Genomic DNA, 27,650 nt, shown 5'->3' with positions numbered 1-27,650 from the left:
GTGGTGTTAGGTCTATAAATACTGATTCGTTTCGAGTGTTTTTGGAGTTAACTTTTCAGACGATTGGAATGACATTGCTTGCGGTGAAGAAGAAGTGCGTGCAATAGAAGTCAAAAAAAAGAATGTTTAACTGTTGAAATTGAGACTGTTGACTCCAAAAGACTAGTTACTATATTTTTGAATGAATTGTTTTAAACATCAGCTAAATACGCTTTGTCTTTCGACCGCTAAACTAATTCACATGGAGCCATTGAATGTTTTTGTATTAAGTTTTAGTACTAATTCACTAGCATTTACTTCAACAGTTGAGTCTTCTCTGAATGCTGTCGTTAATGGGGTAAAGTTGCTGATTCCAGTGTCAAAAAACAACCAGTGTTTAAATGATGAGCAATGTTGCGCAATTCTCTTATCAAATAAACAGTGACGTATAATCCAAAGTACAAGACGATAGTTTGACATATTCATAGCTTAAGAGATTGTAAATCATTTTGAAAGAAATAAGACGTAGCGTAGTTGATGCTTTAAGGCATTTCATAATTCGGCTTTATAGTTACATATGTACCATCTAATCTAAGTTGATGCGGACTAACAATGTATTCATATATTTTAATACAAATCTTTATTATCGCCTTCAAAATGGACGCCTGAGCGAATTTAAGCAACAATGAATCCAAATATTCATATAATGAGTATAAACCCACATCTCGCCAACAGTAATGGTGTATTTGATGCACGTAGGGTGCTCAGCTACGTTGTCAAGCATACCTTTTTCGTATCTCAGGTCTTTTGGTAAGAGTCGAGCATTGACGCTCCTCCTGCCAAAACTTTAAACAAAATGGTTGAGTCGAGCCAACTGGGCTTTTGAGATGTTATCTCTCTGATGCCAACACGACGATTTTCAAGCACTGTTTCTTTTACTTTTGTTATTGTGATTAACAGAGCTGTATGGACGACTCGCATGAGATACATTTTCCACGACTTCTCAACCTTCACTGAATACTTTGTGACACTTAAATACTTGTGTTCGTGATAAAGTAGGCCCAAAACAATCCTGTAACTTTTTCAAAGGTTCAGTGCTTATACTTTTTCACTAGATATCACAACTTTTAACATAACATAACGGCCTACTGAGCGTACTATTCGCAACACCATCACCCATCTTGAGACCCAACATTCATTATTAGATAATATGCGACCGGATAGATCACGTCCAGCACGCAGTGAAAAAAATATAGAAGTCATAACTGAGAGTGTACACGAAGACCGTGGAGAGTCGATACGGCTTCGCTCTATGGGCACTTGAAAAGTTCCAAGAAGATCAAAATGGTTCAAAAATGATGCCGGTGAGAACGTAACTGTCAATGGCGACCGTTATCGAGCCTTAATAACCGGCTATTACATGATTGAAATTGAAGCTCGCGATCTCGACGAGATTTGGTTTCAATAATACGGCGCCACTTCCCACACAATCGCATCAATCAATGGATTTATCGAGATAACACTTCGGTGAGCAAATAATTTCACGTTTTGGGCCGATCGATTAGCCATCAAGATCGTGTGATATACCGTTAGACTTTTTCCTGTGGGAATATGTAATTGTCCGAAGTCTATGCGGTCAATCCTGCTTCGATTCAGGCCTTGGAGCCAAACATCACGCTTGTCATTCGCCAGTTACTAGTCAACGTATGAAATGATAGTTAACATTCCCCATTAAACTTGAAGTTTCTGAGTTCTTTCTTCAAAAAATTAGAGAACCTAGAAATGGTTCACCCCATATATGTAATTGAATCATGAGTACAAATCAAGTAACTTTCTAAAAGTCTCTCATTTCACTTATTTCTTTACAAAATTTTTGTGTAACTTCAGAAAAACATTAAAAATAACAATAAAGTTTAAATAACTAAATTTGGATAAAAAAAATTAAAATTAAATACAAACGTTTTTTTAAAAAATTAAACATGATTTTGGGTCAATATCGTACGTTAGCTTCGTTCAAATGTGTTGCACCAACGCTTGCCTTCCACTTACGTCAAATGCCTAAAACTATTGGAGACGTCGTACAAAGTTTCAGTTCGAAATGTGGTAGTGGTTCCGACAGCAAAGTTAAAAAGTCAAAGAAAATCGGAAATAATAAAAAATCTGCATGTGGTGGCGGTACTGACGGCAAAGGTAAAAAGAAAGATGGAAAAGATAACCTATCCGCAGTGCTGCATGGCATCGAAGATTTGCGATTGGTAAGCGAACTCCAAATTAGAGTTTCTTATATCTGATTTTTTGATTTTTTTTTTTTAATTTTAGGAACAAACCCCTATACCAGAAGTACTTCCAGGACGTAAGTGGTTTAAACTCAAATCGCTTTGTCTACAACATTTTCATAAACATAAAATATTTTTGATTTCACAGAGGCACTGCTAGCCATGGACACAGTGGGTATTTGTGGTACCGATGTACACTACTTAACAAAAGGCAGAGTCGGCTCGTTTGTGCTGAAAGAACCTATAATTATGGGACACGAAGCTTCGGGTATTGTCGCAAAATTGGGCAAAGGTGTTAAGAATTTGAAAGAGGGTGATCGTGTCGCCATTGAACCGGGTGAATGCTGTCGCATATGCGCACTTTGCAAGAAGGGCAGATACAATTTATGTCCGCATATGAAATTCTGCGCCAACCCACCATATAATGGCAATTTGCGTCGCTATTACAATCATATGGCGGATTTTTGCTATAAATTACCCGATCATGTGACAATGGAGGAGGGTGCTTTGCTGGAACCATTATCGATTGGTGTAGCTTCGTGTCGACGCGCAAAAGTTCGGCTCGGTTCGCATGTACTCATCATAGGTGCGGGTCCTATAGGATTGGTGACACATATTGTGGCAAAAGCATGGGGTGCTGCCTCGACGACAATTCTCGATTTAAATGAGCAACGACTTCAGGTGGCAATGGATTTGGGTGTGACCCACGCATTGACGGTGTGCAAAGATATGGATGTGCAAGAAGCAGCCAAGAAATTAATTAAAGAAATCGGAGTTAGGCCAGATAGAACTATCGATTGTGTGGGCAATGAACAAGCAGTGCGACTGGGCATTTATGTAAGCGAAGTTTTTCCTTCATTACAACTGCGCAAGGGTCACTCTCGTTTCTCGCGGCAACTTGAGCTCTTCGTTTGCAATGGGTGGTGGTTGGATTCCAAGTACGCCATTCACTGAGAGGGAGGCTGTAAAGGTGTTAATGTACCCACTGTGAATGATGGTCAGTGCATGTCTGAAGTTAGTTGCGTACGAAGTCTGGTCGGCGTATTGTCTTAGGACCTCTTGATACTCCTAGGAGGCGGTTCCGCTACAAGCAGGTGACTGCAGGGATGATTTCTGCGAAAGCACCGCAGCAGAAACTGCTTGGAGAGGAGTTCATTATGCTTCTTAACATCAAGTGGCATTCTGTCGTAGTCCGAAGTGCAGTAATCTGACATGATTGCTGCTTCACTGTCTGCGTTTCACTGCATCCAGGCGACTATATTGATGCGACGTAGTTAAGGACCGGCCGGTCGATTGCCATGTACATATGTTGCCAAGAACGTTTCTTTGTCTTTTCCCCATGTGCCGCCTAGGGACTTGAGGATTTTGTTGCGGCTTTGTACTTCGACAATAATCGCGGTCGTGTGAGGAGTGAAGTTCCGTACAATGAGGAAGCGAGAAAGGTCGGAGAGATAGCCATTTAGGTTTCAGCACATGCCATTGATTCCATTTCCAGACGTCATTATCGTGCAATCATAAGCGTACGAGGTGATAGAAATTCCCTCTGGTGGTTGCGGGAGTTTCGAGATGTAGAAATTAAACAGTAACGGGGAGAGGACACCACCTTGCGGAACACATTATTTAATTATTCTCAGTTTTGAGTTTTTACCTCGAAATAGTACGAATGATTAACGACCGCTAGGTAGTTCATAGTCCACCTCTTCAGTCTTGGAGGGAACGTAGATTTTTCGATATTCTCAAGTAGAGTTGTGTCATTGACTGTGTCAAAGGCTTTTGACTAGTCCAATGTTACAAGGATCGCCTCTCGCAGGATGGTTTCTGGTTAAGGCCATGAACTATCTGGACACTTATGATGCTAAGTGCTGTGGCGGTGCTGTGCATTTTTCGGAAGCCATGCTGGTGGCTTGCTAGGCTGGGGTGGTGTGTGAAGCTCGGGAGTAGCAAGGTCTCAAGTGTCTTCACTACTGGCGAGTGGTCTTTCGTTAGGCATTTATATTATAAACAAAATTAAATAACTTTTATACATTTCAAGTGCACACGTTCTGGTGGCATATGCACAGTTACCGGCATGGGCGCGGCGGACATAAAGTTTCCTCTAATGGAAGCGCTTACAAGGGAGGTGGATCTGAAGGGTGTCTTCCGTTACTGCAATGAGTATGTTATGTGCATATACAATACTTACTAATAATTAATATATTTACTTATTATTTATATGCATTTCAGCTATCAATCTGCTTTGGAATTAGTGGCTACAAAGAACACGGGTGTGAAGAAGCTGGTGACGCATCATTTTGACATTAAAGATACTATTGAAGCTTTTGACACGTCCCGTCATAGAAAGGGCAATGCTATAAAAGTACTTATACATGTGCAAAAACGTGATAAAAACAACAAAAAACCATTTGACAAGTAAGCAAACGCTGTTGTATTAAAAATTTCGCGAGTATATTTGAATAAAAATTTTCTTGACTTAAATGTAAAACAAATGTTCTTAGAGAAACAAAGAGTTTACAAAAAATAAAAATTTTCCAACTATTTATACATATTATGTGTGTATATATGTATATGTAAAATAGTATGTATTTAGCTTTGTTCAACTTGGCAATTATTCACTAATGAACAGATCAGAAATGCGTTAACTATAAAAATGTGCGTTCAAACAGCTGAGATTCACATAATTATGTATATGTAGTATATTTGTATGTAGTATAGAAATTAAAATAAAAGAGAGTGTGTGTAATTTCGTTTATAAAGTATTATAACTCAATTTCGATACTTGTATGTTTCGTCTAATTTTATACATATGAAATATCAAATTGTTATAAAAATTCACTTTTCACTTTTAGTTGGCATACAAATCACTACAATAATTTAAGCTAATAATTGTTGAGCTGCTAACGATTTTATTTCTAGGCACTCGTCTTTATTTTATTACTTATTTTAAGTATTTTTTTCTAGTTGAAATTAACTGTATTTGACAAGCACTGCGGACGGAAGCCAAATGTACGCTATAATAGACTAGTGAAAAATAGAAGCGTTGTTTTTGTTTGAATTGTTCAAGCAATTCTCCAAAGAAATCAAAGCGAAACAAATAAATGCTTAGTTTGTGCGATTATATGATGGTAAATCACAAGATTATAACAGATAGACTTGTGTAAATAATTAATATCATTGTGCTGTCGCTTATGGTTGGCTTATGCGCCACTGTCACTTGCATGCACCGCATTTTAGTGATGTGGTGGTGCAGTCGCATTATTGAACTGGAACGTTGGATAACGTGGCGCAAAATTAGCATCGCCAACAATTGTTGTGTGCTCCGAATCCTCAATGCCAGTGATTTTTGGCGCACGGAACTGTGTCTCGACAAATTGTGGTGGCGCTGAAATGGTAAATAAAAGCACGTACATGTTATTACGTACATTTTATTTATTTGTATCATTCATAACACTTACGTATATTTGGATATAGCTGCCCACCGGCGCTGTCGGCTACATTCCAGCCAAGCGCACCACCCGCACCATCACTTGGTGGACTAGCAGGGCTAACTGGCTGCGTTGGTGCCAGTGATGGATCTTGATCTTGTTGTTGCTGCGATGGTATTTGCGCCGGCACATCTGTATAGGGTGCCGGTGGCTTGAATGATGCCAAAGGAATTGTACCCAGAATAATTGGTATGTTACCAGATAAATTACGATGCGGACCGCTGACGTCGCATTCAATCTAGAATGTAGGTATATTATTAATTACAAAAAATATATTATTAAAACAATATAGCTATATATGAGTATGCGCTTGCAAACCCATTAAGCTTACATGTAAGTCATAATCCAACGATATAATTCCACAGTTGAGTAAATTTGTTGGTGGCAGTGCTGGTATTTCCAATTGTTGCGTAAATGTGCGTGTCTCGCCGCCCGCAACTGGGCCAATGCTCAATTCGGATATTGTAATTTTGCTTTGTTTCTTTTCCGCACGCGGTTGGTTTACTTGGAACGTGACCCGTTTGCGTAAAATAAACTTAACCGATGTGATGCCAACATTACTGGCATTATCGCATTCACAAGTGATTGGTATTGTTTGGCCTGATACGTAGCCAGTCACCGGCACGGTGGTGATTACCGATAATGGACCAGAACGACAACAGAAGCAGCAAAAACTCTTCTCCAACTCCAGCTTATATGGCTCCTAAATGACATTTTTTTAAATGATATTTATTAATTTATATCCATAGTCTTTAATTTTTTTTAACAATGTCACTAACCTTTACACGTGGGTTGACGTTAAGATCGACTGGAGAGATTACCGTGAAAGCCATTTTCATATCCTGATCAAATTTCCATGGACGATCTAGTGTTACCTTAACAGTGTAACGTACATGACCGAATTCACCTTCAAATGAAGAGGGTAATGTAGGCGGCAATGCACATGTGAAGGGGTAAGTGTGCGTGCCAGCTGGGAGTTCAGTTTCGGAACCTAGATTGAGATGCAAACTTAAAATTAGCAAATTTGTGGCACAGAATATAAGATGTTGCATACTTTTAGGCTGATTGTAATAAGCAATATGCAGCAAATGAATTGTTTTATACATTTTAAATTTATTTATTGTTTATTCGTTTGTTTACTTACTATTCTTTCCGCCCAAAAGATAGTATTGTATTTGGAAATACTCTTCATGGCCGCGTAAGGTTTCCGTTTCCTGTTCAGTCTTTCCTTCGCTTGTGGTCACGGTTTTTGTTTCCGACCATTCAGTGTTGGCTTCGCCCAGGAACCTAATTATAATGCCTGAAGGATATCGAAATACATATGTTTTAAGTAAAAAGAAAAACATAAAACAAAAATACATATATATATTTATGTGTATACAAACATTTATACAATTTGAATAATTAAATAGCGACTGTTCCCTTTTGCAAATTCTATTAATAATTCAATGGTATTACTTCACTGTCACCACAGCAATGCTTAATACTGATCAGCAACTCATACATAAACGTTTGTGTGTAAGCATGTCAACTAAGTGAGATGACATCATTCTCATCTTGATTCACAATATTCGTTGACTGTGGTTCGTCACAAAAGAAATAATGCTCATTAGAATTTAGATAACATATTATCTCTATAAACAGCAAAATATACTGTTAAATTACAAATAAGAACGTTGAGTGCAAGAATTTGAACTTATAATAAAGGGTACACTTAAAATTAAATCGAGTTACCAGTAACAGAGATAGGATGCTAATTTTTGTGACAACACGACTAGCTAACCCAACAATATGTGTGCGTAGTATGTAACAGCAGAATTAGAAATACACAAAATACTTGAAATTCCACTGTGCATTTGGGGCGAAAGTGCGATTTGTATGCGAATACGTCTGGATTTTTTGTACATTAGTTTGTGTTGTATGTACATATGTATGTAAAAATATTGATATGGTTGTTTTCAAGTATGGCAAACAAGTACGGACACCCGCATATAATAAGCTAAATTTGAATGTTAAATTGTTGTTGTATTTATGAATATACATATATCACATTAGCACAGATAAATAAATATAGTATAGGCATACGTACGTATGTAGATACGTGTATAACTAAGTATGTAGGAATTTGGGTGCTGTAGGGGTCACTGCCAGTCTCATATAAACAAAAAGGTAATAAAAAGTAACAAAAAATACGGGACGAAACCGCTTTTTCAAGTTTCTGCAATCGTTCGACATATCGAAGTGATTGGGCACACAAAGTAAGAATAAGAATGTATTTGTGCGTTAGAGCCGGCTATTGCTGATTCAAAATAGGGAGGTGGTGTAGTTTCACAATGGCCTCTAATAATAGATGCATAGTGCATCACGAACGAAAATGATGCGATACGTTTCAACTTATGTCGTCATAGATGAGTAATACTATTGTATTAATTCGCAAATAACTAATATAACATTCTTTCCATCATTTCAACCGTAAGCTTTGTGAGATTTGAAATTTTTATTTTCAATTCTACACATACATATATGTATGTACAGATGTGTACGTATAATTTGCGATGATCCTACCTCGTACTTTTTTCGCTGAATCAAAAGTCAATTTCACTTGTCCATTAATGGTTTGTCCCGCATAGTATGTGTTCCATGGATTATCTAATTGAATTTCACAACCTTTAAGTCCCATTTTAGCTGGCACAACACAATAAATTCAAGTTAGAATTGAATGCGAATGGCAAATTTAATTTTAGATTCGTATAAGAATTTTACTCTTGAAAGCACTGGACTATTTAACACACCCAACTAATCAACATTGCCTACATCTGTGGTAGCAGACGTTAAAGCAAATGATTTCGCAAGTGTTGCCGTACTTTACCCATTCGAAGGCGAAATTGGCACAGTAACTCGATGACAAGAGTTTTTTTTCCTGAAAAGCTTTTTTTTCTAAAAATATTTTGAAGAATACTTGTAAAGAATACTACAAATTTTTGGTATGTGGGCTTGCTACTTTCATATTCAAATGGCAATTAAAATATTAGAATGCGTGTAACAAACATCCGATTACCAAATACACATAAAGTAGAATTGGCACGGTTATTTGTTTAATATATTGAGATTCGATAACCCTACTTACATTGCTTTGTACAAACGTCAAATATAAAGACTGCAAAATTGTTGCAGACGTACTAAATTCATTTTTTCTTTAAGTTTATTGCATATAAAAGTTCGATTTATTTATTTAACATTTAAAATAAAAGTGGTGCTTCGTGTACGGTTCAGACCGAAAAATATGTCGTTATTTCGTAAGCCAAAGAAAATACAAAGGCGTGTTTTTTCAAGCGCTCTAGACGAAGAGGATGAAAATGCGGCGGATGATATGGAAATGGAGATCGATGGGGAGCAATCTTTGCAAAATAACAAAAAAAGTAAAGACGGCGGCCCTAAAAAATCTGCCAATAAAGCAGATAAAATCGAAGAACCTAAAACGAAGGCTCTATTAAGTTTTGCAGACGATGGTAAGTTTTAGGTTGTATGTACATACATACATGTATATTGATATTTGCTTAGTTGTATTGTCGATAATGCAAAATCAATATCACTAAATTAATTAAATTACGAAAGTACACACGTTTATATTAAAATATATATATACATTTATATAAATTTCAGAGGAAGATACCGAGGTATTTCAGGTGCGAAAGTCGTCAAACAGTAAAAAAATTATGCGCATGTTGGATCGAGAGCGACGTCGCAAGCGTAAGGAGGAACGCCATAATACACAGTCATCTCTAGACTTTGGTAACAGTGATTGTGGTGATGGTGGTGCTTCCATTGGACGACAACGTGAACGACAGTCATACGAACGTTCTGAGAATGGAAAATCTACTAACGGCAGTAGTATTTATTCTCACAATTTAGGTTCCACTACCACATCAAGTAATAAATATAAGGGTACAACAGCATTAGCATCAAGCGGAAAGTCCCTAGGCACTGCCTCAGCATCTGCTGTTGAACAGTGTAAAAGTAAAAAATCTGATAGTATCCAAACAGAAATACGCACAGACGACTTTGTGGTAAGGTTATTATTATCAATTTCCCTACATGTTTTTTTGTATAAAAAATTACAAGTTACAAAAAAAAGAAGAAAATCTTCAAAAGCTTTTTTCACGCAACGTTCTGTACACACATTGTACATGGGGGCGTTTTCGAACAAATTAAAATGAGAAAAAAGCGGGGAATCATGTCGTAGTCGCTGACAAAAGTAACAATGTCCGTTATGGGGAAAACGGGTTGTAAGATTTGCAGAAAGCAGGTTTTTAAATTTTTTGAATAAGATTTCTTTTAAGTAACTAACTTCTTTTACCTTTTTTGAAAAATGCAAAAAGTAGGGGAAATATTTTGGCAGCGTTTGATTACGAAATGATTCCTTTAAAAATGTAATAAAAAAGTATTTAATGACAATTAAAATTATTATATTTAACATAACGTAGTAATTTTAAGTGGGAAATATTTATCATTATAAATTATATAAAATTTTGCGATTTAAGCGTATACTTTCGGACTGTATGATTGATTGCCTAAATTATTGTATAAAATTGTAAGACGTTTGTTAAAATATTTATGTACACAGTAGTTTTTGATTTAAGATTATTGTTTATATTTACAAAACTAACTTTTAAAGTAACAAAACAGCACATATGCATTTTCATTATTTTTTAATTTTACTTAATTAAAACGAATATGTGCTGTTTAATGCTGTTATATAATGCTAAACGTTATTTAAACTAATATTAAGAGTTGCCAATTTATTAAGTAACACTAAAAAGATTTTATTTTAAAAATATATCTATTGAAAGAGATGCGTAAATTCATTGTATTTAAAAAAAGTTATATACCTTTATATATTTTATACCAATATGATATCTATAACGGCCCTTCTTAAACACTAACCTCTTACCCATTTAGTATGATCAGACCAGTCTCATTTCAAAAACTTCATGAATGATCTTTTATGATCATACATTTAGGCCTTAAATACTTAGCATATATTTAATGTTTATATTTCATCAGCTATGTGTTGCTTAGGTTCCAAAATAGAATTTTATATTTTTTCTATGCTGTCCTGTTTATTTTAATAGAAATCTGAAAAAATTTATTAATTTTAATATATTTAGGCTATTTGGAAAATGTTTTCTAAGAATAAGTTGGCATCTCTTGTTTTTTTTCGCTTTTATTTAAAAATCCGCTACGCGACAACCATTAAAATGTACTAACATCGTTCTTTTCTTTCATAGCTTGTTGTTAAAAAATCTGAACCAGAAATTATACTTAATGGACGCGCAGCGATTTGTGCTGGTCGCAACGACATGTCAGACGAAGATGAACCCGAAGCAGATGAAGATGAGCGTGAGGGAAAACATCGTTTTTCAAAGCCTGAACACCTAAAACAAATGTTAGAAAGCGGTTCTATACCCGATGCCGCCATGATACACGCTGCACGGAAACGTCGACAGAAAGCGCGAGAACAAGGTAAGTTAACTTCCGATTAAACAGAAATCATACTTGAATTTTTTACTAACAAATAAATGTTCATGCACACGCAGGTGATTTTATACCAGTCGAGGAGCCAAAAGAGCCAGTGAAGAAAGGCAGCCGGTTGGCACGTGAAGATGTGGAGGGTGATAATTCTGACGACGAAGAGCGTATGGACATGACAGTTGCGACTGCCAAAAAGGAACGTGAAGAGCGACGTGAACAATTTTACGCCGTGGAAAACAACGATTGTATGTAGCGTTGCGCAATGAAAAAAAAAAAACCAGTTAAAAGCCAACGCACTTTTTTCTCATTCTATTAATTGTGGTTTTTTACACACAAAAAAAAGAAATAATATAAAATCTATGCTCGAAACAACAATTTACGGAAGTCCAAAATTTTCTACTTCTACTCCTAGATTCCGATGAAGATTCCGATCGCGAAATGCATGAGTGGGAGAATCAACAAATACGTAAAGGTGTAACCGGCGCCCAATTGGTGAGTGCACAACATGACGCGGTGCTCTCACGCTTCATGATAAAGCCTGCAGCTGCCAATGCATTAGAATATGCGCCAGAACAACAATCGACTTCGACACTGTTGGAACAAGCCTATGCTAAGAGTGCTCTGCAGAAGCCTCAACAAATATTGAGCGGGTCAACGAAGCCGAAAAAGGAAAAGATTAAGGCCGCTTCTATGCGCACACCGAAGGAGATACACGATGCAATACGTACACGGTAAGTTATTAGTATAAGCCAACGTAATAAAGCGAGTTTGCTGAAACCTTTCTTGCTTACATTACAGTTTAACGAAATTACAAGAAGTTAACCAAAAACACTTGAGTGATATTGAACGTATAGTCAATGATTTGAAGATATTAAAGTTAGAGGAATTAGATTGTACGCAGAAAGCGCCAACAGCGGCAGCTAAATACCGTTTTTATCAAGAACTTAAATGCTACGCTGCCGATTTGGTGGATTGTCTGACGGAGAAGGTGTGTAAACTAACATTTATTTACATTTCTAAAACAATTGCAATGCAATGTTAATATTTTATATAACCCAAATGCACTACAGACACCAACAATCAATGAATTGGAGAAACGCACTTTACTGGTATATTCAAAGCATCAAAACTTTCTCATTGAGCGTCGCCGTCAGGATGTGCGCGATCAGGCAAAGGAAATGGCAGAGGCTTCAAGTATATGTGAAAAGTGCTTTAAAGTTTTTATTGTATTACAATAGTTACTTGTTTTTCAGAACCTGCTGGCTCACGCCGTGCACCCGAATCGGAGGAGCAAATTAGACGTGCCGCGGAGCGCGAAGGCAGACGTACGCGTCGTCGTTGTGAACGTGAAAAAAATGAACTGCTGACATCACATTTGGATGGCATGTCTAGTGATGATGAGACATCGGATCGCTACCAGGAGCAATTGAAAACTAACTTAGGTAGTTTTACCGCTTGAACTTCAGACTTTCGGTATTAAATATATATTTATATAATTACCATTATGTTTATTTAAAATAGAGCAAATACAAAAGGAATCAGAGGCAATATTTAATGATGTAAATGATGACTTTTATAAAGTCGAATTGATATTAATGAAATTTTATGCTTGGCGCAAAACTGACATTGAATCCTACAAAGATGCTTTTGTTAGTATATGCCTGCCTAAGGTGAGTTGTTAAGCTTTTGTAGAAATTCATGTATTCTAATAATATTTGGTTTTTAACACGTTAGGTTCTTGGTCCTCTTGTGCGTTTGGAAATGCTCTCCTGGTCCCCACTGCTCGATGAATATAAAGATATTGAGAAAATGAACTGGTATTCAGCTTGTATGCTTTATGCTGGTGGTGAGGATGAAACCGAAGCAACTTTAAGACTTGATCCCGATGTCAATTTGGTGCCAACGATTATCGAGAAAATTGTGCTACCCAAAATGACAGGTAAGCATGCATATAGTTATATAATATAATCAATTCCCACACCAGCCGGTTCTACGGTGCCGGAATTGACGCGGTTTTTGTGCTAATCATATATGTATATATATGTACATATGTATGAATAAATCAAACATAAACATTTACATTTATATAAATTCATATATTATTTTATAATATATTTTAAATAATAAGATTTTAAAATTAATTCGCAGATATTGTGAATCAATGCTGGGATCCATTATCAACAACACAGACATTACGTTTAATTGGTTTTATAAATCGTTTGGCACGGGATTTTCCACTTAAAGATAGTTCAAAACAGTTGCAGCAATTGTTTGAGAAGATTTTAGAAAAAATGAAGCTAGCTTTGGAAAACGATGTCTTCATACCGATATTCCCCAAACAGTAAATATTAATAGCCACACACCATAACTTAGCTCAATCAACATTTATTTTAAATTTTCAGAGTACAAGAGGCAAAAACTTCGTTTTTCCAACGTCAATTTTGTAGCGGACTAAAACTGTTTCGAAATTTTCTTAGCTGGCAGGGTATCTTAGCAGATAAACCCTTGCGTGAAATGGCAATCGGTTTATTACTCAATCGCTATCTATTGCTTGCAATGCGGGTAAGTTTGAAATGATTAAAAATAGCATTATTGTATTTTTTTTTTTAACATATTTTGTAAATTTATAGGTTTGCACAGCCAACGATGCAATAACTAAAGCCTACATCATAGTTAATACATTGCCAACAGTTTGGTTGCAACCGGATTCGGAGACATTGCAGAATTTACAGTTACTAATTGCGTACATCAAACAGACTTTGGACGCATTCGATGCAAATAATCCACTTTTTATGTAAATATTTTGAGAAAATCTTTGGAAAACCAAAATTCAAATTCAATATTATGTTTTAATTCCAGACAAACTAGTGATAAAGCAAAACAAATACTGCAACGGTTACATAGCTACTAATTCGCACACGATTTGTGTACTGAAACGAGTTTGCAGCAGCGACATTTCGCTTACAATTAAAATCAGCACAACGCTGCAGCTTAATTTGTAGAATACACACTATGTAAATATTTGTAGTTGATCTAGCTATACAATTATATATTATATTTAATTCATTAGCTGTAGGAACTTTTTCAAAACTTTAATTAAAATTAAGCATTGTGAAATTCGAACTCGTCGCTCCATAACCAAATAAATAAAAAACGATAACTAGTAGCATCTCGCAAATGACTTTATTGCAAATAAAGCATATGATAAAACAGGGTTGCAAATAATATAAATAATGTATAAAAAAGTAATTGAATTAGCATTTGATTTAAATTTTTTTTTTATTTTATAACTCCTAAAATCTTAGCTAAAAATAATTATTAAATTTTTACGCCCAAACACCGAATTGAAATTTTTTTTCTAATTAAAAAATTAGCAACCCCAGTTAAAATTTTTGCTCTATATAAAAAATGCGAATACCGAACACTTAATTAGATTACTACTAATCATTCAGTTTTGGAAGTACCAGGCTTCTCATAGCTCGCCGCCAAATCCTTAATGGCATTTTGTAGACTTTGTAATTGCTCGTTTATGATTTTCGCTTCGTCGCTGTCATCCTTCGCTTGCAACAATTTCAAAACAAGATCTGTTAAGAGAGAACGGTTGGGCACAGTGAATATATACATAGATAAGAAAGTGCTTGCTCTGGCTCACCATGGTACTGCATAAGTTGTTCATTTTGCTCATTACTTAACTGGGGACGTATGAAAGCGAGTATCTGTGCGACGAATTTACCGGAAGCGTGTATTATACAACCCGTTATTGTTGTGAACAATATTAAGGAAGCCAAGTGCAACACCAACGCAGGCTCTACAGTTTCCTGTAATTGTTGTAGCAGCTTCTCTTTGTGTTGTAGTATAAGTTGACGATCCTTTTTCTTATCAACCTTCTTAATTATCATGCTACATGTTCTTAATACGGCTTCAGTAGCCAAAACGAAGTCATCTATTGTTTTATTTAGTGCTTTGTTGATTTCCAATAAGGCTACCTTGTATTCTGGATCTATAGTGCGAAGGCAAATAAATAATTGGTGCCATAAAAAAAAGGTAAAAAAATAGTACCAAATTCTGCACTTACCACACTCTTGTGCTATTTTGTTGCGCTGATCAACATTGAAATTGGTTATTTTCGTATTTAAATTGCATTCGCTGGCGATATAGGCGGTCAATTCATTACAAATGTCATTACCAAGCGATTTGAGCAAATATTTGACCACCTGCGGTTGTACATCGGCCGGTAGGAGCTGTACAGAAATGTGAACATTATTGTATATTTCAAAAAAAAAGGAATACAAAATTTATATTATCTTTACCTTTAAACCCTTCTCATATAAGCGCAAATCAACGAGCAGTGTATTAATGCGTTCTTGTATTGCTGCATGCGTTTGTCTGCGATTTGTTTGTGGTGTTGCTTCGAACAATTCTTGTGCTTTCGTCAATGCTACTTGATTTAATTGACTACGAATTAAAAATATAATAAATTATTTAAAAAAAAAAGTTTACGCATTGCTCTAGTACGAACCTATGATGCAGTGCTGCTATGGTGTCTGAGAGATATTCCAATCCATCCTCTTCCAAAGGCTTGTTAATAATTTTTACAATTTCAGCCAACTTTACCAATTCGAAAGATTTTGCACTTTTTTTGCTTGCACCACTGCGTGATTCTTGTTCATCATCGCTATCGCCTGCATTTCCACGTCCACCGCGTTGGTGCTTTTTTGTCGATTTAGTTTTAGTTTCACGGCCTTGACTACCTCCACCAGCTTTTCCTGATGCTGCCTTTTTGCGTCGCTCCTCTCGCTTGTCTGTTTTGGAATCATCATCATAGTCTTGTGAAGCCGCTGATTTGCCTGATAGCTGTTTTTCAGCTAGATATTGTTGATAAATGCCGCTGTCAACTGCAGTTTTGGCATTTGCATGTGCCATTTCGTGACAGGGTTGTATAAGATCATTCAAATATTGTTGCGAGAATACTGTCAGCAGTAAAGGAAAAGATTCATTATTAATATATATTTTTATAAATAGTTACAATATTGTGCTTACCGATGCTCTGAAGGAATACAAAATTTCCGGGCGTGGCACCTTTCCTTGCCATTATCGTTTCAAATATCTCTTCTATGTCTTCTTCTGACATGTTAGATGGTAATATGGTGGCCAAGTCAATGTAACTTTTTGTAGCACTACATTCATTTAATGAACTTAGAACAGTGAGATCGATTACTTTAGTGCCAATTGCACAGCGTTTCAAGTAAATAATGTCCTCATTGGGTAATTGTTTCCGTATAAACTGTTTCGGATCAGAAATACCCAATTTAGCAACACCATCATACTCCAGAAAACCGTTTTGCTTATAAAATGAATTTACCCAGTCTGCCTAGAAGATAAAATTATTCAAATTCGTATATTACAATAATGTAGGTAATAGGTTGTTTAGTTTTATATTAATTGATTTTCGTTTTACTATTTACTTACTTGCATTTTTGTGTAGATATTTGGAATATATTGTGCATTTGTTTGTTTCGATGTCACATGACCGGCAGGTGCAATCTCATCAAATAGAGAATGAAAAATTTTTTCTTGAACATTGATTTGTTGCAAAATGGTTGCTACGTTGGTTGGACGAGTAATAGCTTTGAGAGCGCCACGTATTTTAGCTTTGCAACGTTGAATATATGCCTGGGTGAAAAAGACACGGGGATTGGATGCATCTTGCCGACCGCGTATGATCTTGCCCAAATGTTTTTCCATAACATCATGCTGCAAAAAATCGGACGGCAAGTCAAATTGCTGTGTCAGGTCCGAAACAGTTATTTCGCCCTTCTGTGCTAGGCGTTCGTTGGCTTCTTCTGCGATATGTGTGATGTATTGCTCGTTAATTAACTGACCCAACATGAAATGTATCTCAGGGTCGTTTTCAGCAATGCGACCAGCAATTTCTTCTATCTATAGGTATGAAAATGAGATCAGTTAGTATAACAATATTTTTATAAAGCTTTGAAATGCTTTCAACTAACTCGTGACAAATCAACATTGAGCGTTTTGCTGACTTCTACTAGATTAATACGTCCCCCGTTCACATATAGTTCATCCTGCACTTCGCGTTCCAATTGATCTGGTGTAATATACTCTTTGCCATCGTTGGTGAAAAAGGCTTGTAATAAATTTTTTTTCAACAATAACGTAACAATTTCTATGCAATTACGTTCGGAAAGCCTATAAATAATTGTGTGTGAAATTGCATTTATGTATAGTTATTTTATAAGCAAATACCGTTGCAATGTCGATGTTAATTGGGCTTTCTGGAAATCAGCAGCCAGACGTTTAATTTCATCCCAATCAGCGCTCATTTCGAATTTATATAATAACTATATATATTAATAATAATAATCCCTAATATTTCGTGCAAAACAAGTTTTATTTGCCACAACCGTAGACACTTTAGAGAAATAGCAAAATAAACACGTCGTCAATTATATTCATTGTGAACTTTTCTTAGTTGGAAGAAGTAACATGTGTCAAAATATACTAATTGTCATAGGTAATTAAGTGCGTGACTTGTAGATCATTTTGCAGTTGTTCGAAACCCGTTAGGGCTCTCACATATATATACAGGTATTTTATATTAAAAAAGTCGGTTACAACTGGCCATATACAGCCAAATATCTGAATGAAATCTTAATATTTATAATATTACTGCAATAATACTGTTACGTCCGACTAAAATAGATATAAAATTAAATTAAATAATTTATTGGTACATTGTATACATATTACACACATTTACCAAAAAATTTTATAAATTGGAGTAGTAAATTATATACGTATTATTATATATATTATTATCATTATATATAAATATTTTATTTTTTAGTGGAAATGTTCTTATGAGGACTTTACTGTAAATCCTATAATGACAAGTTATCCATTGTGATTTACCGCATCAACAGAGAAGAAGCATTTTTCAATAAATCAAATTTTCGAAGGTAAACAAAAATCGTATTCGTTATTTCAACCATTTTTAAAATATAGTTTATTTTATCAAATTGTTCGGAATAAAGCGAATTAACGCTTGGAATACAAATGTATTAACAGTGCACATACAAAATTATGTCAATAGCAAAATTATTTGTAAAAGTTTTCGGTGAGGATATTTTCGAACAGATTAGTACGGTTGAGAAACAACAGCCAGAGGATGATGACGATGAGGCTGGTTGCTCAGCTTCTCAAGATACTCCAAAGCCACCTAAACTGGATGAAATGAAACTACCTGAGTAAGTTTAAAAGTATTACACATGAATGCCTCTTGCCTTTTGCGGTCGGGTAAACTGATGGGCAAATTAAATTCAAGGCAATTCGGCAGCGAAGGTCTGATTTCTACTTCAAAACTTCAATACTATAAAAAACGTTATTTTACTGTAGGCAAATGGTCCTTGTAAGGAATTGGCTAAACGAACGTCTCAATGTCATAGAATTAAATAGTGTACATGCTATAAAAACGCAGCGCGTGGACATGGTCTCAAGGCTTGGTCCAGAACAGACAATATGTGATATTGATTTTACATCGACAGTGCGGATATCAGCCGATAGGCTATCGCTTCGTTCACAGGGTAGTTTCAATACTATTAAAGCAAATGTTTGCGTTTATGGTGGGCGCTGGATGTATGAGGTAAGCAAACTAATATATGTTGGAAGGGGCTTATGGGGGATTCAATGAAACACGAAATTCGACGCCTCAATAGCGGAATGAGGTGGGTGGTGGGAGAAGTTATTCGGACTATAGCGAAGGGTAATGACCTTGAGTTGAATGTATTACTAAGTAGGTTAAACACCACGAGGACATTTGGCGTCTAATAATTCACCTTTAGTAAATTACAAGTTATGACATCAGATGATGATATTCATTTATTAATGATAATATTTTTTGTTCGATATTTACAAATTTCATGTTAAAAATATATTTATGTATAAAATCTATAGGTTCTTCTTCATAGCAAAGGCGTAATGCAAATTGGTTGGTGCTCCAACAAATGCACTTTTAATGAAAACAGCGGTGTTGGCGATACAAAATGGAGCTATGGTTATGATGGTAGCAAGCAACAGATATGGCATATTTCAACATCAAAGTAAGTATGTACTATGTCTATATATGTACATATGTTTGAAGCATTGGATGCGTAATTTAAAATACAAATATGAATTTCCTCATAGTTTTTTTTTAATAATTAAAATTTATTTTCTGCATTCTAGATATGGCGATAAATGGCAAATTGGCGATATAATTGGTGTCATCATCGATGTTGAAAATGAAAAAATTGAATATTTTCGCAATGGCCATACCATGGGTGTTGCTTTCACCAAACTAGAACGCGGCCCTGGTATATCATTTTTTCCTGCCGTTTCACTTGGTTATAATCAAGGTGTACAAGTAAATTTCGGCAATGTGCCCTTTAAATATCCTGTTGAAGGTTTTTTGCCAATACAACCGAAGCCAATTGTACGCCTACAAAAAGCTGATCTCCTGCTTGGTTATTTAGTAAATTTGTCGTCTGTGTTAGCACACAATCCGACGTGCAAGAAAAAGGATCACATTGAAGGTAAAATATCCACTAAGAAAACAGTTTATGTTGTGTTTACAACACTGCTGATTGAGAAGCTTACACATGTGCTGTTCGATCCATACGTCATCGAGGACAAATTGCTGCCGCATATTGTAAATTTGTGTACGACTATAAAGTAGGTTAACACTTAGTTATATATATAGCAAAATGTTTTTAATTAATTAATAATGTATGTTTATAGTGCAACCGATAAGGATCCGGCTATAATACCGGGTACACCTGAAAGCACATTGGGTGTGCTGCTATCTATATTGTGGAATTATTTGGAAAATGAGGAAGTGAAATATGTCATGCGTAAATTGGTGAATGCATTGTTGTCTACATATACACACACACATACCGCTCTGGATTATGGGAAGCAAAAGCATGCCATCACGATACTCACATGTATATGTACGCATACACAAACGAGAAAAACATATCTGGAGTACAAATTTTTCAAAAAACATTGGTAATCAATTTTATTTAAACGATACTTATTACATTTATGTTGTAACATAGCTTCTTTCTAGTTTGGCTTTACTAATGTATATACGTCCACCTGAATATAAATATATGCAGCAACTAGTGCCCGATCCGATTGTTTGGACAGAGGGTTTGTGTGCTGTAAGACGCATTTATTCGTATCTTATTTCATGTCATTTATTCAATTAACAGGTGTTGGCGGTCCGAAGCAAAAATATCTGGCGCAAGTTGAGAAAATAGCTAAAGCCACCGAAAGCCTTTATAATGCGCAGAAAAATCTCCTAATACTATTACTCACTAACACGGATGGTGACGAGTTGGCGCCGTCGAGTCGAAAAATATTTATATCCAAATTGCGTCGTTACGTTATGGACCTTAGTATGGAGCAGCGAGTAAAGAAACAAAAGATCATATTATTTTGCCTGTAAATTGCAATACCATATCATTTTGCCCTACAGCCTTTCCATTCGTTCTTCCTTATGCAATCTAGCATAATGCATCCGATGGATTCCACAGTGGCGCTATCATTTATTTGCATACTCATCGATGCCACCAAGTTGCTGTTTGAGCGTGAATTGCCTGCCGCAACTGTTGAGGTCAGACCGGAGTATTTTTTCGATGGTACATTTGAATATCAGCATTTCGATCGGGTGGGTGGTGTGCTGTCGCATTTACGTAAGGTGCATCGCAATGATATATCGACACATTTGGGTGCTGAACGCGCACATGAGCTATTAGAAGAGGATCGCACCATGATGCGTGTGGGCGAGCTAGGTGATTTATAACCTACTAAATATTTAGTATGTATGTAAATAAGCTTTAAATGTTTCTCTTATTTCAGTTGATCCAAGTATGTTTCTTACAACGACAAATCTTAACAATATCGCAATAGTAGGCGCGCAGGGCGGGTAAATATATTTACATATACCAATTTTTATATCATTAACTGGATATATTGAGTTTGTCACGAAGTTTGTAGTTGTAAGAAAATGTCGGAGACCCCATAAAAAAAAAATATATATATATAAATAAATAATAAGCGTGACGAGTTGAGTCGATTTAGCCATGTCTGTCTGTATATTAGCGACAGAGTCTCAGATTTTTGACATATCGATCTGAAATTTTGCACACGTATTTTTCTTTTAAAGAAGCAGCTCATTTGTGAGAATCGCCGATATTCGACAAATATAACATATGGCTGCCATACAAACTCAACGATCCAAATAAGGTTCTTGTATGGAAAAGTTTTTTATTTGACGAGATTAATGTACGAAATTTGGCGTGGATTATTTTCTAAGGCAACGCTACAATCTCCGTATATATCGTTCTGATCGGAATCCTATAGCATATAGCTGTCATACAAACTGACCTTTCAAAATTAAGTTCTTGTATGGAAAGCTTTTTTATTTGCCCAGATAAATTCACGAAATTTGGCGTGCATTATTATCCATTGCAACGCTACAATCTCCGTATATATTATTCTCATCGGAACCCTATAGCATATAGCTGTCGTACAAACTGAATGATCAAAATTGAGTTCTTGTATGGAAACTTTTTTGTTTGTGAAAGGCCCCACCGAACTTAACGTTTTTTCCTGTTTCACTGATTTTCAGTCCTGCTGCCACCTTTACACATTTCTTCAATCCGCGTTTGAATCCTGTGCCAGATCCATCGCCTGGTAATAGCAATACGGAGAGTTCGCTCTCGGAAATGTTCGATATCTGCGTGCTCTACTACTATTCGGTCGGACATAAGTATATTGTTAAGGTGCGTTTTTTGCATTTAAAAATTCTAAGTTATTGCAAATTACTTTAATTATCTAAATTTGCTTGCTTATGCAGATATCATCGGTGCGTGATGAAATTGCGGCATTAAACGAGGTCCTCCGCGAAACCAAATTTTATCGTGAGGACGTTGAGCGCAAATTGAAAGTGTTGGAAGATCATGCTAGTGTCTGTATGAATGAAAATCATTCCAGTATAGTTTCAGATCTAAAGCAGAAATTTAGTCAGCGTGAAAATGTGTTCGCTGTGAGTTGAATTGTGCACAAACCCAAAATTAAATAAAATTTCAACAATATTTGACTGCTTTGTAGAAACGTTCCATTGAATTGGCGCGCAAGCAGACTTGGTATCGTGCGGTTGCGCTGGGCAAACAACGACGCATGACCATTGTGTGGTTGCTGGAAAAAACGCTGCATACATTAAATGTAAGCTATTTGGAAAATAAACAAATTTTAGTTAAGAAAATAATTTCGTTTCTGCTATACTTCTACTCAAAGGCCTCCTCACAACTTGGTCCCTTGTTCTCATTTGTACCTGAAGTGTATGTCAATATACTGCCAATTTTATTAGATACTGTAATGGATTTTAGTCATCATGATCTCTATGTGCAGTTTGAGATAACTGGTATTGTAAAAAATAAATTTGAATATGGTTTAAAATTTAGACGGGTGTTAGTTTAATATTTTTTATGAATTTGTTTTATAATTTTTATTAATTTTTTATTTTTATTTTTTTTTTTAATTTTTTAAAATTTTCAAATTTTTTTTACTTATTTTCAATTTTTTCAAATTTATTAAGCTTTTCACATTTTTATTTATTTTTTTAATTTTCTATTTTTTATTTTTATTTATTTTTTAAATTTTCTATTTTTTTATTTTTATTTATTTTTTTATATTTTTTTACAATATTTTAATTTTTATTTTTACAATTTTTAAATTTGCTTTTATAATTTTTAATAATTTTTTTACTTTAATTTTTTTAATAATATTTGTAATTTGTAATACGTTTTTATTTATTTTTATGATATTATTTTTTTATATTATATATTTTCATAATTTTATTTTTATATATTTTTATAATTTTATTTTTTTATATTTTATTTTTTTATTTATTTTATATTTTTATTTATTTTTTATATATTTTATATTTTTATTTTTTATTATTTGTGTTATTAATTTGTTTTGAAATATCTTGTTCTATTTTTATATATTTTTGGTATATCTAATATTTTTATTTTAAATAATTTTTTTTTAATTATTTTTATAAATTTTATTTTAAATAATTTTTTTATTTAATTATTTTTATACATTTTTATTTTATATACTTTGTGTTTATTTGTAATTTTTATAATAATTTTATATTTTTTATATACTTTTTTGTATTATTTGTAATTTTTGCATATTATTGCTATATTTTTTTATTTTTGTTAGATTTTTGATAATATTTTTATAAATTTTATATCATTTGTATATCTTTTTATTTGTTATTAATAATATTTTATATAGTTTGTATATTTTTTTTTTATTTCTTATTAATTTTTTTATAATACTTTTGTTTTAAAATATTTTTCTCAATTTCTTATATTATTTTATCTTTAGATTTTTGTTTTTAATAATTTTTTTATTTTATTTTATATATTTTTAAATTTATTTTTTATATATTTTGCTTATTTTTATATTTTCTTAAATATATTCGTTACTTATTTTTTTAATATATTTTTTGTATATTTATTATTTGTATTTTTATATTATTTGCAATATTTTTATTTAATTATTTTCTAAAAGTTTTTATTTTACACATTTTGTTTTTATTATTGGCAATTTTTTTATTTTATTTTTTCTTATATTATATTTTATTATTTTTTATTTGGTTTTTATAATACGTTTTTATTTTTTTAAATACTTTTTAACTATTATATATAATTTTTTTGTGTGTCTAATATTTGTATTTTTTAATTTTATTTGTATTTATTTTTATTTTATATTGTTTTATATTTATTACTTAATTTTTATAATACATTTTTATTTATTTTTTTTTTTTAATTTTTTTATTTATTTTTTAAAATATTTATTTATTTATTTTTTAATATTTTTTTATTTATTTTTTTATTTATTTTTTTAAATATTTTTTTAATAATTTTTTTTTCAATAATTTTTTTATTTGTTTTTTAATAATTTATTTCTATATTCTATAAATTTTTTATATAAATGTATAAATCCTTTATACATTTTTATAGACGCCGAGTGTGCCGTCAACTTGTCTGCTGAATTCCTCGGCTTACATTCCGCTGATCCACGCATCATTTTGGCCTCATGCAAGGATTCGCTGCTGCAAGCGCTGGGCACATTAACTTGTCATAAAGCTGGGGTGCGCGCTTTGGAGCGTGCGTCAAAGAAAAGGTGCGTATGTTTGTGTCTGTGCAAATAACAAATTACTTAAGTTAATTCATCTTCTCGCCACAGTCAAGTTGCGCTGGTGAAATCTCTCCTGCGGCCGTATGAAAATCGCGCCTGGGGTCAAAGTAATTGGCTACTATTGCGTTTTTGGCTTGGCGATGGCTATGCATACCGCGATTCGCGACAACCAAGCATATGGCAGGGTGGTAATCAACCCATACAAATGGGATTGTGTCGCAGTCGTGCCAAAAACGAAACGCACACCGGTCTGTTGCATCATATTGCGCCGGCGAATCCATCGCATCACTTTCAAAAGTTAATCGGTCAAAAACTCTCAGAAGATGAGCCATTCGCAACGGCTTTCCTCAACTCGGTGCTCAGCCAGCTTAATTGGGCATTTTCGGAGTTTATTTTGCTGTTGCAGGAGGTACATACATATTCATAGATTTTCAATAAATGTTACACGCTTAATTGTATATATTATCACTATATCACACATACAGATACAAAACACAGCACATCGCCAGGAGAATGCCGTTTTCGAGCCGAAACAGTTGAAAATATGTTCGATGTGTTTTGAGTTAACGGTTTCTTTGATGCGTTGCTTGGAAATGATCATTACAGTGGCGCCAGACATTTTCCAAGAACCATCGCGTTCCAACAGCGATTTGATATTGAATCGTGTATGTCAGTTGATTAGTCAGGTGTTGTCGCGCGTCACAGTGCCACCGGGTTGCTTTCAATTCATCGTCGATATGTGCTCGTCAGACTTGAATTCGGTAACACATTTCCCCATTATAACCGCCGCGCTGGGCATCTTATTGGCATTACTGCGCTCCGAACTCGACACGGATCGCAATCCACAGAAGGTGAGCAACAGCCTATATAGTAGCTTTCTAACAGTAAACATTTGTCATTGCCTGCAGGTAACGCGCATCACACGCGCCCTACTCACCGATCCCAGCTTTCAATTTGCCAATTTGGAGTTCGCTTTGGGCGAGATTAAAACGCCCATATTGCAACAGACCGAAATACCACGCGGAAATTTCGATCCACAAACGCGCGCGCATATCGATCCGCTAACCAACGATGTGCGCGTACCGGTGCCATCGACCTCATCGAAAAGAATACGCGCCGATCCGCCGATCATTAAATTTGCGCTCTCTGATTGTAAGTGTGATTTTGTGTTGAAGGTTTTTACTGAAATTTTTATTTACTATTTAAATTTTTATTTACTATTTAAATTTTTATTTACTGCTTCTCTGACAACAGATCCCACACATGTCACGCCGGCTGAAATCGAAGAAGTGCGTCGTCTCATTGAAATGTTACGTTTGAAACAATCACTACTCTCAGATATCACATTGCCTTCGGAGGATTCGCTTTGTCCGATTTGTTGTGCCAAACCGATAACGGTGATTTTCACGCCTTGCAAACATCAATCGTGCAGCAATTGCATTATGCAACATCTCATGAATTCCAAGGTGTGCTTCTATTGCAAGACCCTTATACAAACTATCGAAACCAATGAGGGCACAGTGATTTACAACAACAACGAATATACATCAGCACCAACATTCTTTGAGATTTAGTAAAGTAAAGCAAAGCAGGGCATAGTGTTAAATACTGTCTGACCACCCACCTGATTCTAGTCAAATATTTGTGACAACTTCAGTAAACTTAATTACAATTAGAACTGCCTGAAATTATATTTATAAAAAACAAGTAGTTTACGAAAGTTACAAATTTTTACAAAATGAAAAACAGAGATGCATTTGTTTCAGCTTTAAATGTTAATGTGATACGCTTTATTCATCGAATAAACTCATTTACACTCGCGTTAAAAATTATAATATATAATGCACGAAAAACACGCCACTTACAACAAAAACACACATAATGCAGTGTGTGAAAATTGCAAATATTTTATTGCACTCAAAAGCACGCTTCAAAGCAATTTATCCAAGCAATTTTAACGAAGTTTTATATTAATGCTATTTACAAGTAAAATAGCAGAATGCAAAATCTAAATAAAAATCAAATAGAAAATTACTCACAATCCAATAAAAATGCAAGCTGGCAATGTTATTTATGCAGAAATACAGCAGAAATTGGCTAAATGTGCTTAAAGCATGATTATTATGTTAACACATACATACTATAATGTATGTGGTTATAAATATCACAAGAAAATTCTACAAAAGGAATATTATTTATACATAAACTGTGTAAAGGATATTCATAGTTTACTTGTCATACCAAAAAGTTTAAAAATTAAAATAAAAATACCCTTATGTACAATAAACACTGCCAAAAATATCACGTGTTATATATTGAAAGGTTAGGTAACCTAACCTACATATATAAGTATTGAAATGTATAGTAGGTAGAAGATTCGCTTATTGGTAAGAAGAGAGTTATGACGGGTTTCTCCAAATGTTGTGGTTGTAAAAAATGTTGCTGCGGAAAAAAACTATTTCTTAGTCAAATTTATGGCGTAATTGTAGATGTTCGCGCTAGTGAGCAAAGTTCTCTGGGCGCCATTCTCTTGAGAGTGGTCAGAAACGATTCTTTTATATATGGCTAAAGTAGCTCATGATTTCTGGTCTTAAACCAAGTATCCTTTGGGCAGCCAAAAAACATCCGGCGAGCTAAAGTGAGAAGGCGAAACATCCCTCCCCGTTTTATAGTAAAAGAGCGAAATATGCCGAAAATGCTGTTTGCGATCTAAAATTTTCGATAGGGCACAAACAAAAACTATTCCAGAAAATTTAAGACAAAATATACATATAACAGTAAAGCGGTTAAGTGTGAAGTTGACGACAAAAAGTTCAATGAGATCAGCTGTTGTCACGAACGACCCAATTTATATGTACAAGGTGTATTCCAAAGTAAACAGGACTTAAAAAAACAGAACAAATAGTTTTTTCGAAAAATCAATTTATTTTATTCAAAATAGTCTCCTTCTGCTTCAATACAGCTTTTTGTACTGTCCAAAAGCATGTCGAACAAGTGTTTTAGCTCGTTGGCCGGTATGGTCGCCAGTAAGCCGGTGCAAGCCTTTTGAATGGCCTCTACGTCTGCATAACGCTTTCCTTTCATAGGCAAATGCATTTTACCG

At 34.6% G+C, this 27,650-nt stretch overlaps 5 protein-coding genes across 6 annotated transcripts; 3 read left to right on the top strand and 2 right to left on the bottom strand.

The window, feature by feature from the left end:
* The first annotated feature begins 1,958 nt into the window (after window positions 1-1,958).
* Window positions 1,959-4,686, top strand: LOC120781741 (sorbitol dehydrogenase-like). Its single transcript, XM_040113974.1, has 5 exons — window positions 1,959-2,234; window positions 2,299-2,332; window positions 2,404-3,092; window positions 4,288-4,409; window positions 4,479-4,686. The coding sequence occupies exons 1-5, from the start codon at window positions 1,959-1,961 to the stop codon at window positions 4,666-4,668; spliced, it is 1,311 nt and encodes a 436-aa protein (XP_039969908.1). The 3' UTR covers window positions 4,669-4,686.
* Window positions 4,687-5,077: 391 nt separating this feature from the next.
* Window positions 5,078-8,417, bottom strand: LOC120781749 (arrestin domain-containing protein 17). The gene is made up of 6 exons (XM_040113984.1): window positions 8,303-8,417; window positions 6,882-7,037; window positions 6,517-6,728; window positions 6,069-6,440; window positions 5,708-5,975; window positions 5,078-5,634 (listed from the first exon to the last, which is right to left on the bottom strand). Exons 1-6 carry the CDS (start codon window positions 8,415-8,417, stop codon window positions 5,483-5,485), a joined length of 1,275 nt encoding a protein of 424 aa, XP_039969918.1. The 3' UTR covers window positions 5,078-5,482.
* A 469-nt stretch (window positions 8,418-8,886) lies between these two features.
* LOC120777353 (PAX3- and PAX7-binding protein 1) lies at window positions 8,887-14,447 on the top strand. Of its 2 annotated transcripts, XM_040108612.1 has the most exons (14): window positions 8,887-9,246; window positions 9,401-9,804; window positions 11,026-11,260; window positions 11,335-11,514; window positions 11,682-12,000; window positions 12,068-12,257; window positions 12,340-12,463; window positions 12,523-12,711; window positions 12,791-12,939; window positions 13,004-13,208; window positions 13,418-13,610; window positions 13,672-13,831; window positions 13,900-14,063; window positions 14,129-14,447. In XM_040108612.1, the coding sequence occupies exons 1-14, from the start codon at window positions 9,021-9,023 to the stop codon at window positions 14,178-14,180; spliced, it is 2,790 nt and encodes a 929-aa protein (XP_039964546.1). In that variant the 5' UTR covers window positions 8,887-9,020; the 3' UTR covers window positions 14,181-14,447. The 2 variants fall into 2 exon arrangements, with proteins under 2 accessions (XP_039964546.1, XP_039964557.1); XM_040108623.1 differs by lacking the exon at window positions 8,887-9,246 and having other exon boundaries at window positions 9,725-9,809.
* Window positions 14,448-14,572: 125 nt separating this feature from the next.
* On the bottom strand, window positions 14,573-17,739 carry LOC120782425 (E3 UFM1-protein ligase 1 homolog). The gene is made up of 9 exons (XM_040114676.1): window positions 17,537-17,739; window positions 17,281-17,479; window positions 16,739-17,209; window positions 16,310-16,640; window positions 15,789-16,239; window positions 15,580-15,724; window positions 15,345-15,510; window positions 14,922-15,269; window positions 14,573-14,853 (listed from the first exon to the last, which is right to left on the bottom strand). The coding sequence occupies exons 1-9, from the start codon at window positions 17,611-17,613 to the stop codon at window positions 14,714-14,716; spliced, it is 2,328 nt and encodes a 775-aa protein (XP_039970610.1). The 5' UTR covers window positions 17,614-17,739; the 3' UTR covers window positions 14,573-14,713.
* Window positions 17,740-18,250: 511 nt separating this feature from the next.
* LOC120780510 (E3 ubiquitin-protein ligase RNF123) lies at window positions 18,251-26,834 on the top strand. Its single transcript, XM_040112785.1, has 18 exons — window positions 18,251-18,537; window positions 18,686-18,932; window positions 19,244-19,389; window positions 19,514-19,999; window positions 20,066-20,335; window positions 20,397-20,479; window positions 20,542-20,741; window positions 20,808-21,123; window positions 21,191-21,257; window positions 21,963-22,116; window positions 22,191-22,379; window positions 22,445-22,558; window positions 22,631-22,757; window positions 24,370-24,532; window positions 24,596-24,956; window positions 25,033-25,398; window positions 25,456-25,699; window positions 25,802-26,834. Exons 1-18 carry the CDS (start codon window positions 18,374-18,376, stop codon window positions 26,119-26,121), a joined length of 4,017 nt encoding a protein of 1,338 aa, XP_039968719.1. The 5' UTR covers window positions 18,251-18,373; the 3' UTR covers window positions 26,122-26,834.
* The last annotated feature ends 816 nt before the right edge of the window (window positions 26,835-27,650 follow it).

The sequence above is a fragment of the Bactrocera tryoni genome, chromosome 1, assembly GCF_016617805.1.
Source record: "Bactrocera tryoni isolate S06 chromosome 1, CSIRO_BtryS06_freeze2, whole genome shotgun sequence".
NCBI lineage: Eukaryota > Metazoa > Arthropoda > Insecta > Diptera > Tephritidae > Bactrocera > Bactrocera tryoni.
The sequence above is the reverse complement of the archived record's forward strand: the minus strand, read 5'-3'. Positions and strand labels throughout refer to the sequence as shown.

Coding starts and splice junctions, on each gene's coding strand:
- LOC120781741 (XM_040113974.1), top strand. CDS start 1,959: ATGATTTTGGGTCAATATCGTACGTTAGCTTCGTTCAAATGTGTTGCA. Junction 3,093..4,287: donor CAGTGCGACTGGGCATTTAT/GTAAGCGAAGTT, acceptor ATACATTTCAAG/TGCACACGTTCTGGTGGCAT. Junction 4,410..4,478: donor GTCTTCCGTTACTGCAATGA/GTATGTTATGTG, acceptor TATGCATTTCAG/CTATCAATCTGCTTTGGAAT.
- LOC120777353 (XM_040108612.1), top strand. CDS start 9,021: ATGTCGTTATTTCGTAAGCCAAAGAAAATACAAAGGCGTGTTTTTTCA. Junction 12,940..13,003: donor TTAGTATATGCCTGCCTAAG/GTGAGTTGTTAA, acceptor TTAACACGTTAG/GTTCTTGGTCCTCTTGTGCG. Junction 13,611..13,671: donor ATACCGATATTCCCCAAACA/GTAAATATTAAT, acceptor TTAAATTTTCAG/AGTACAAGAGGCAAAAACTT.
- LOC120780510 (XM_040112785.1), top strand. CDS start 18,374: ATGTCAATAGCAAAATTATTTGTAAAAGTTTTCGGTGAGGATATTTTC. Junction 20,000..20,065: donor AATTTGTGTACGACTATAAA/GTAGGTTAACAC, acceptor GTATGTTTATAG/TGCAACCGATAAGGATCCGG. Junction 20,336..20,396: donor AAATTTTTCAAAAAACATTG/GTAATCAATTTT, acceptor GCTTCTTTCTAG/TTTGGCTTTACTAATGTATA.
- LOC120781749 (XM_040113984.1), bottom strand. CDS start 8,417: ATGGGACTTAAAGGTTGTGAAATTCAATTAGATAATCCATGGAACACA. Junction 6,441..6,516: donor ACGTCAACCCACGTGTAAAG/GTTAGTGACATT, acceptor AATGTCATTTAG/GAGCCATATAAGCTGGAGTT. Junction 5,976..6,068: donor CGTTGGATTATGACTTACAT/GTAAGCTTAATG, acceptor CCTACATTCTAG/ATTGAATGCGACGTCAGCGG.
- LOC120782425 (XM_040114676.1), bottom strand. CDS start 17,613: ATGAGCGCTGATTGGGATGAAATTAAACGTCTGGCTGCTGATTTCCAG. Junction 17,210..17,280: donor TCAATGTTGATTTGTCACGA/GTTAGTTGAAAG, acceptor TCATACCTATAG/ATAGAAGAAATTGCTGGTCG. Junction 16,240..16,309: donor TGTATTCCTTCAGAGCATCG/GTAAGCACAATA, acceptor TACTGCTGACAG/TATTCTCGCAACAATATTTG.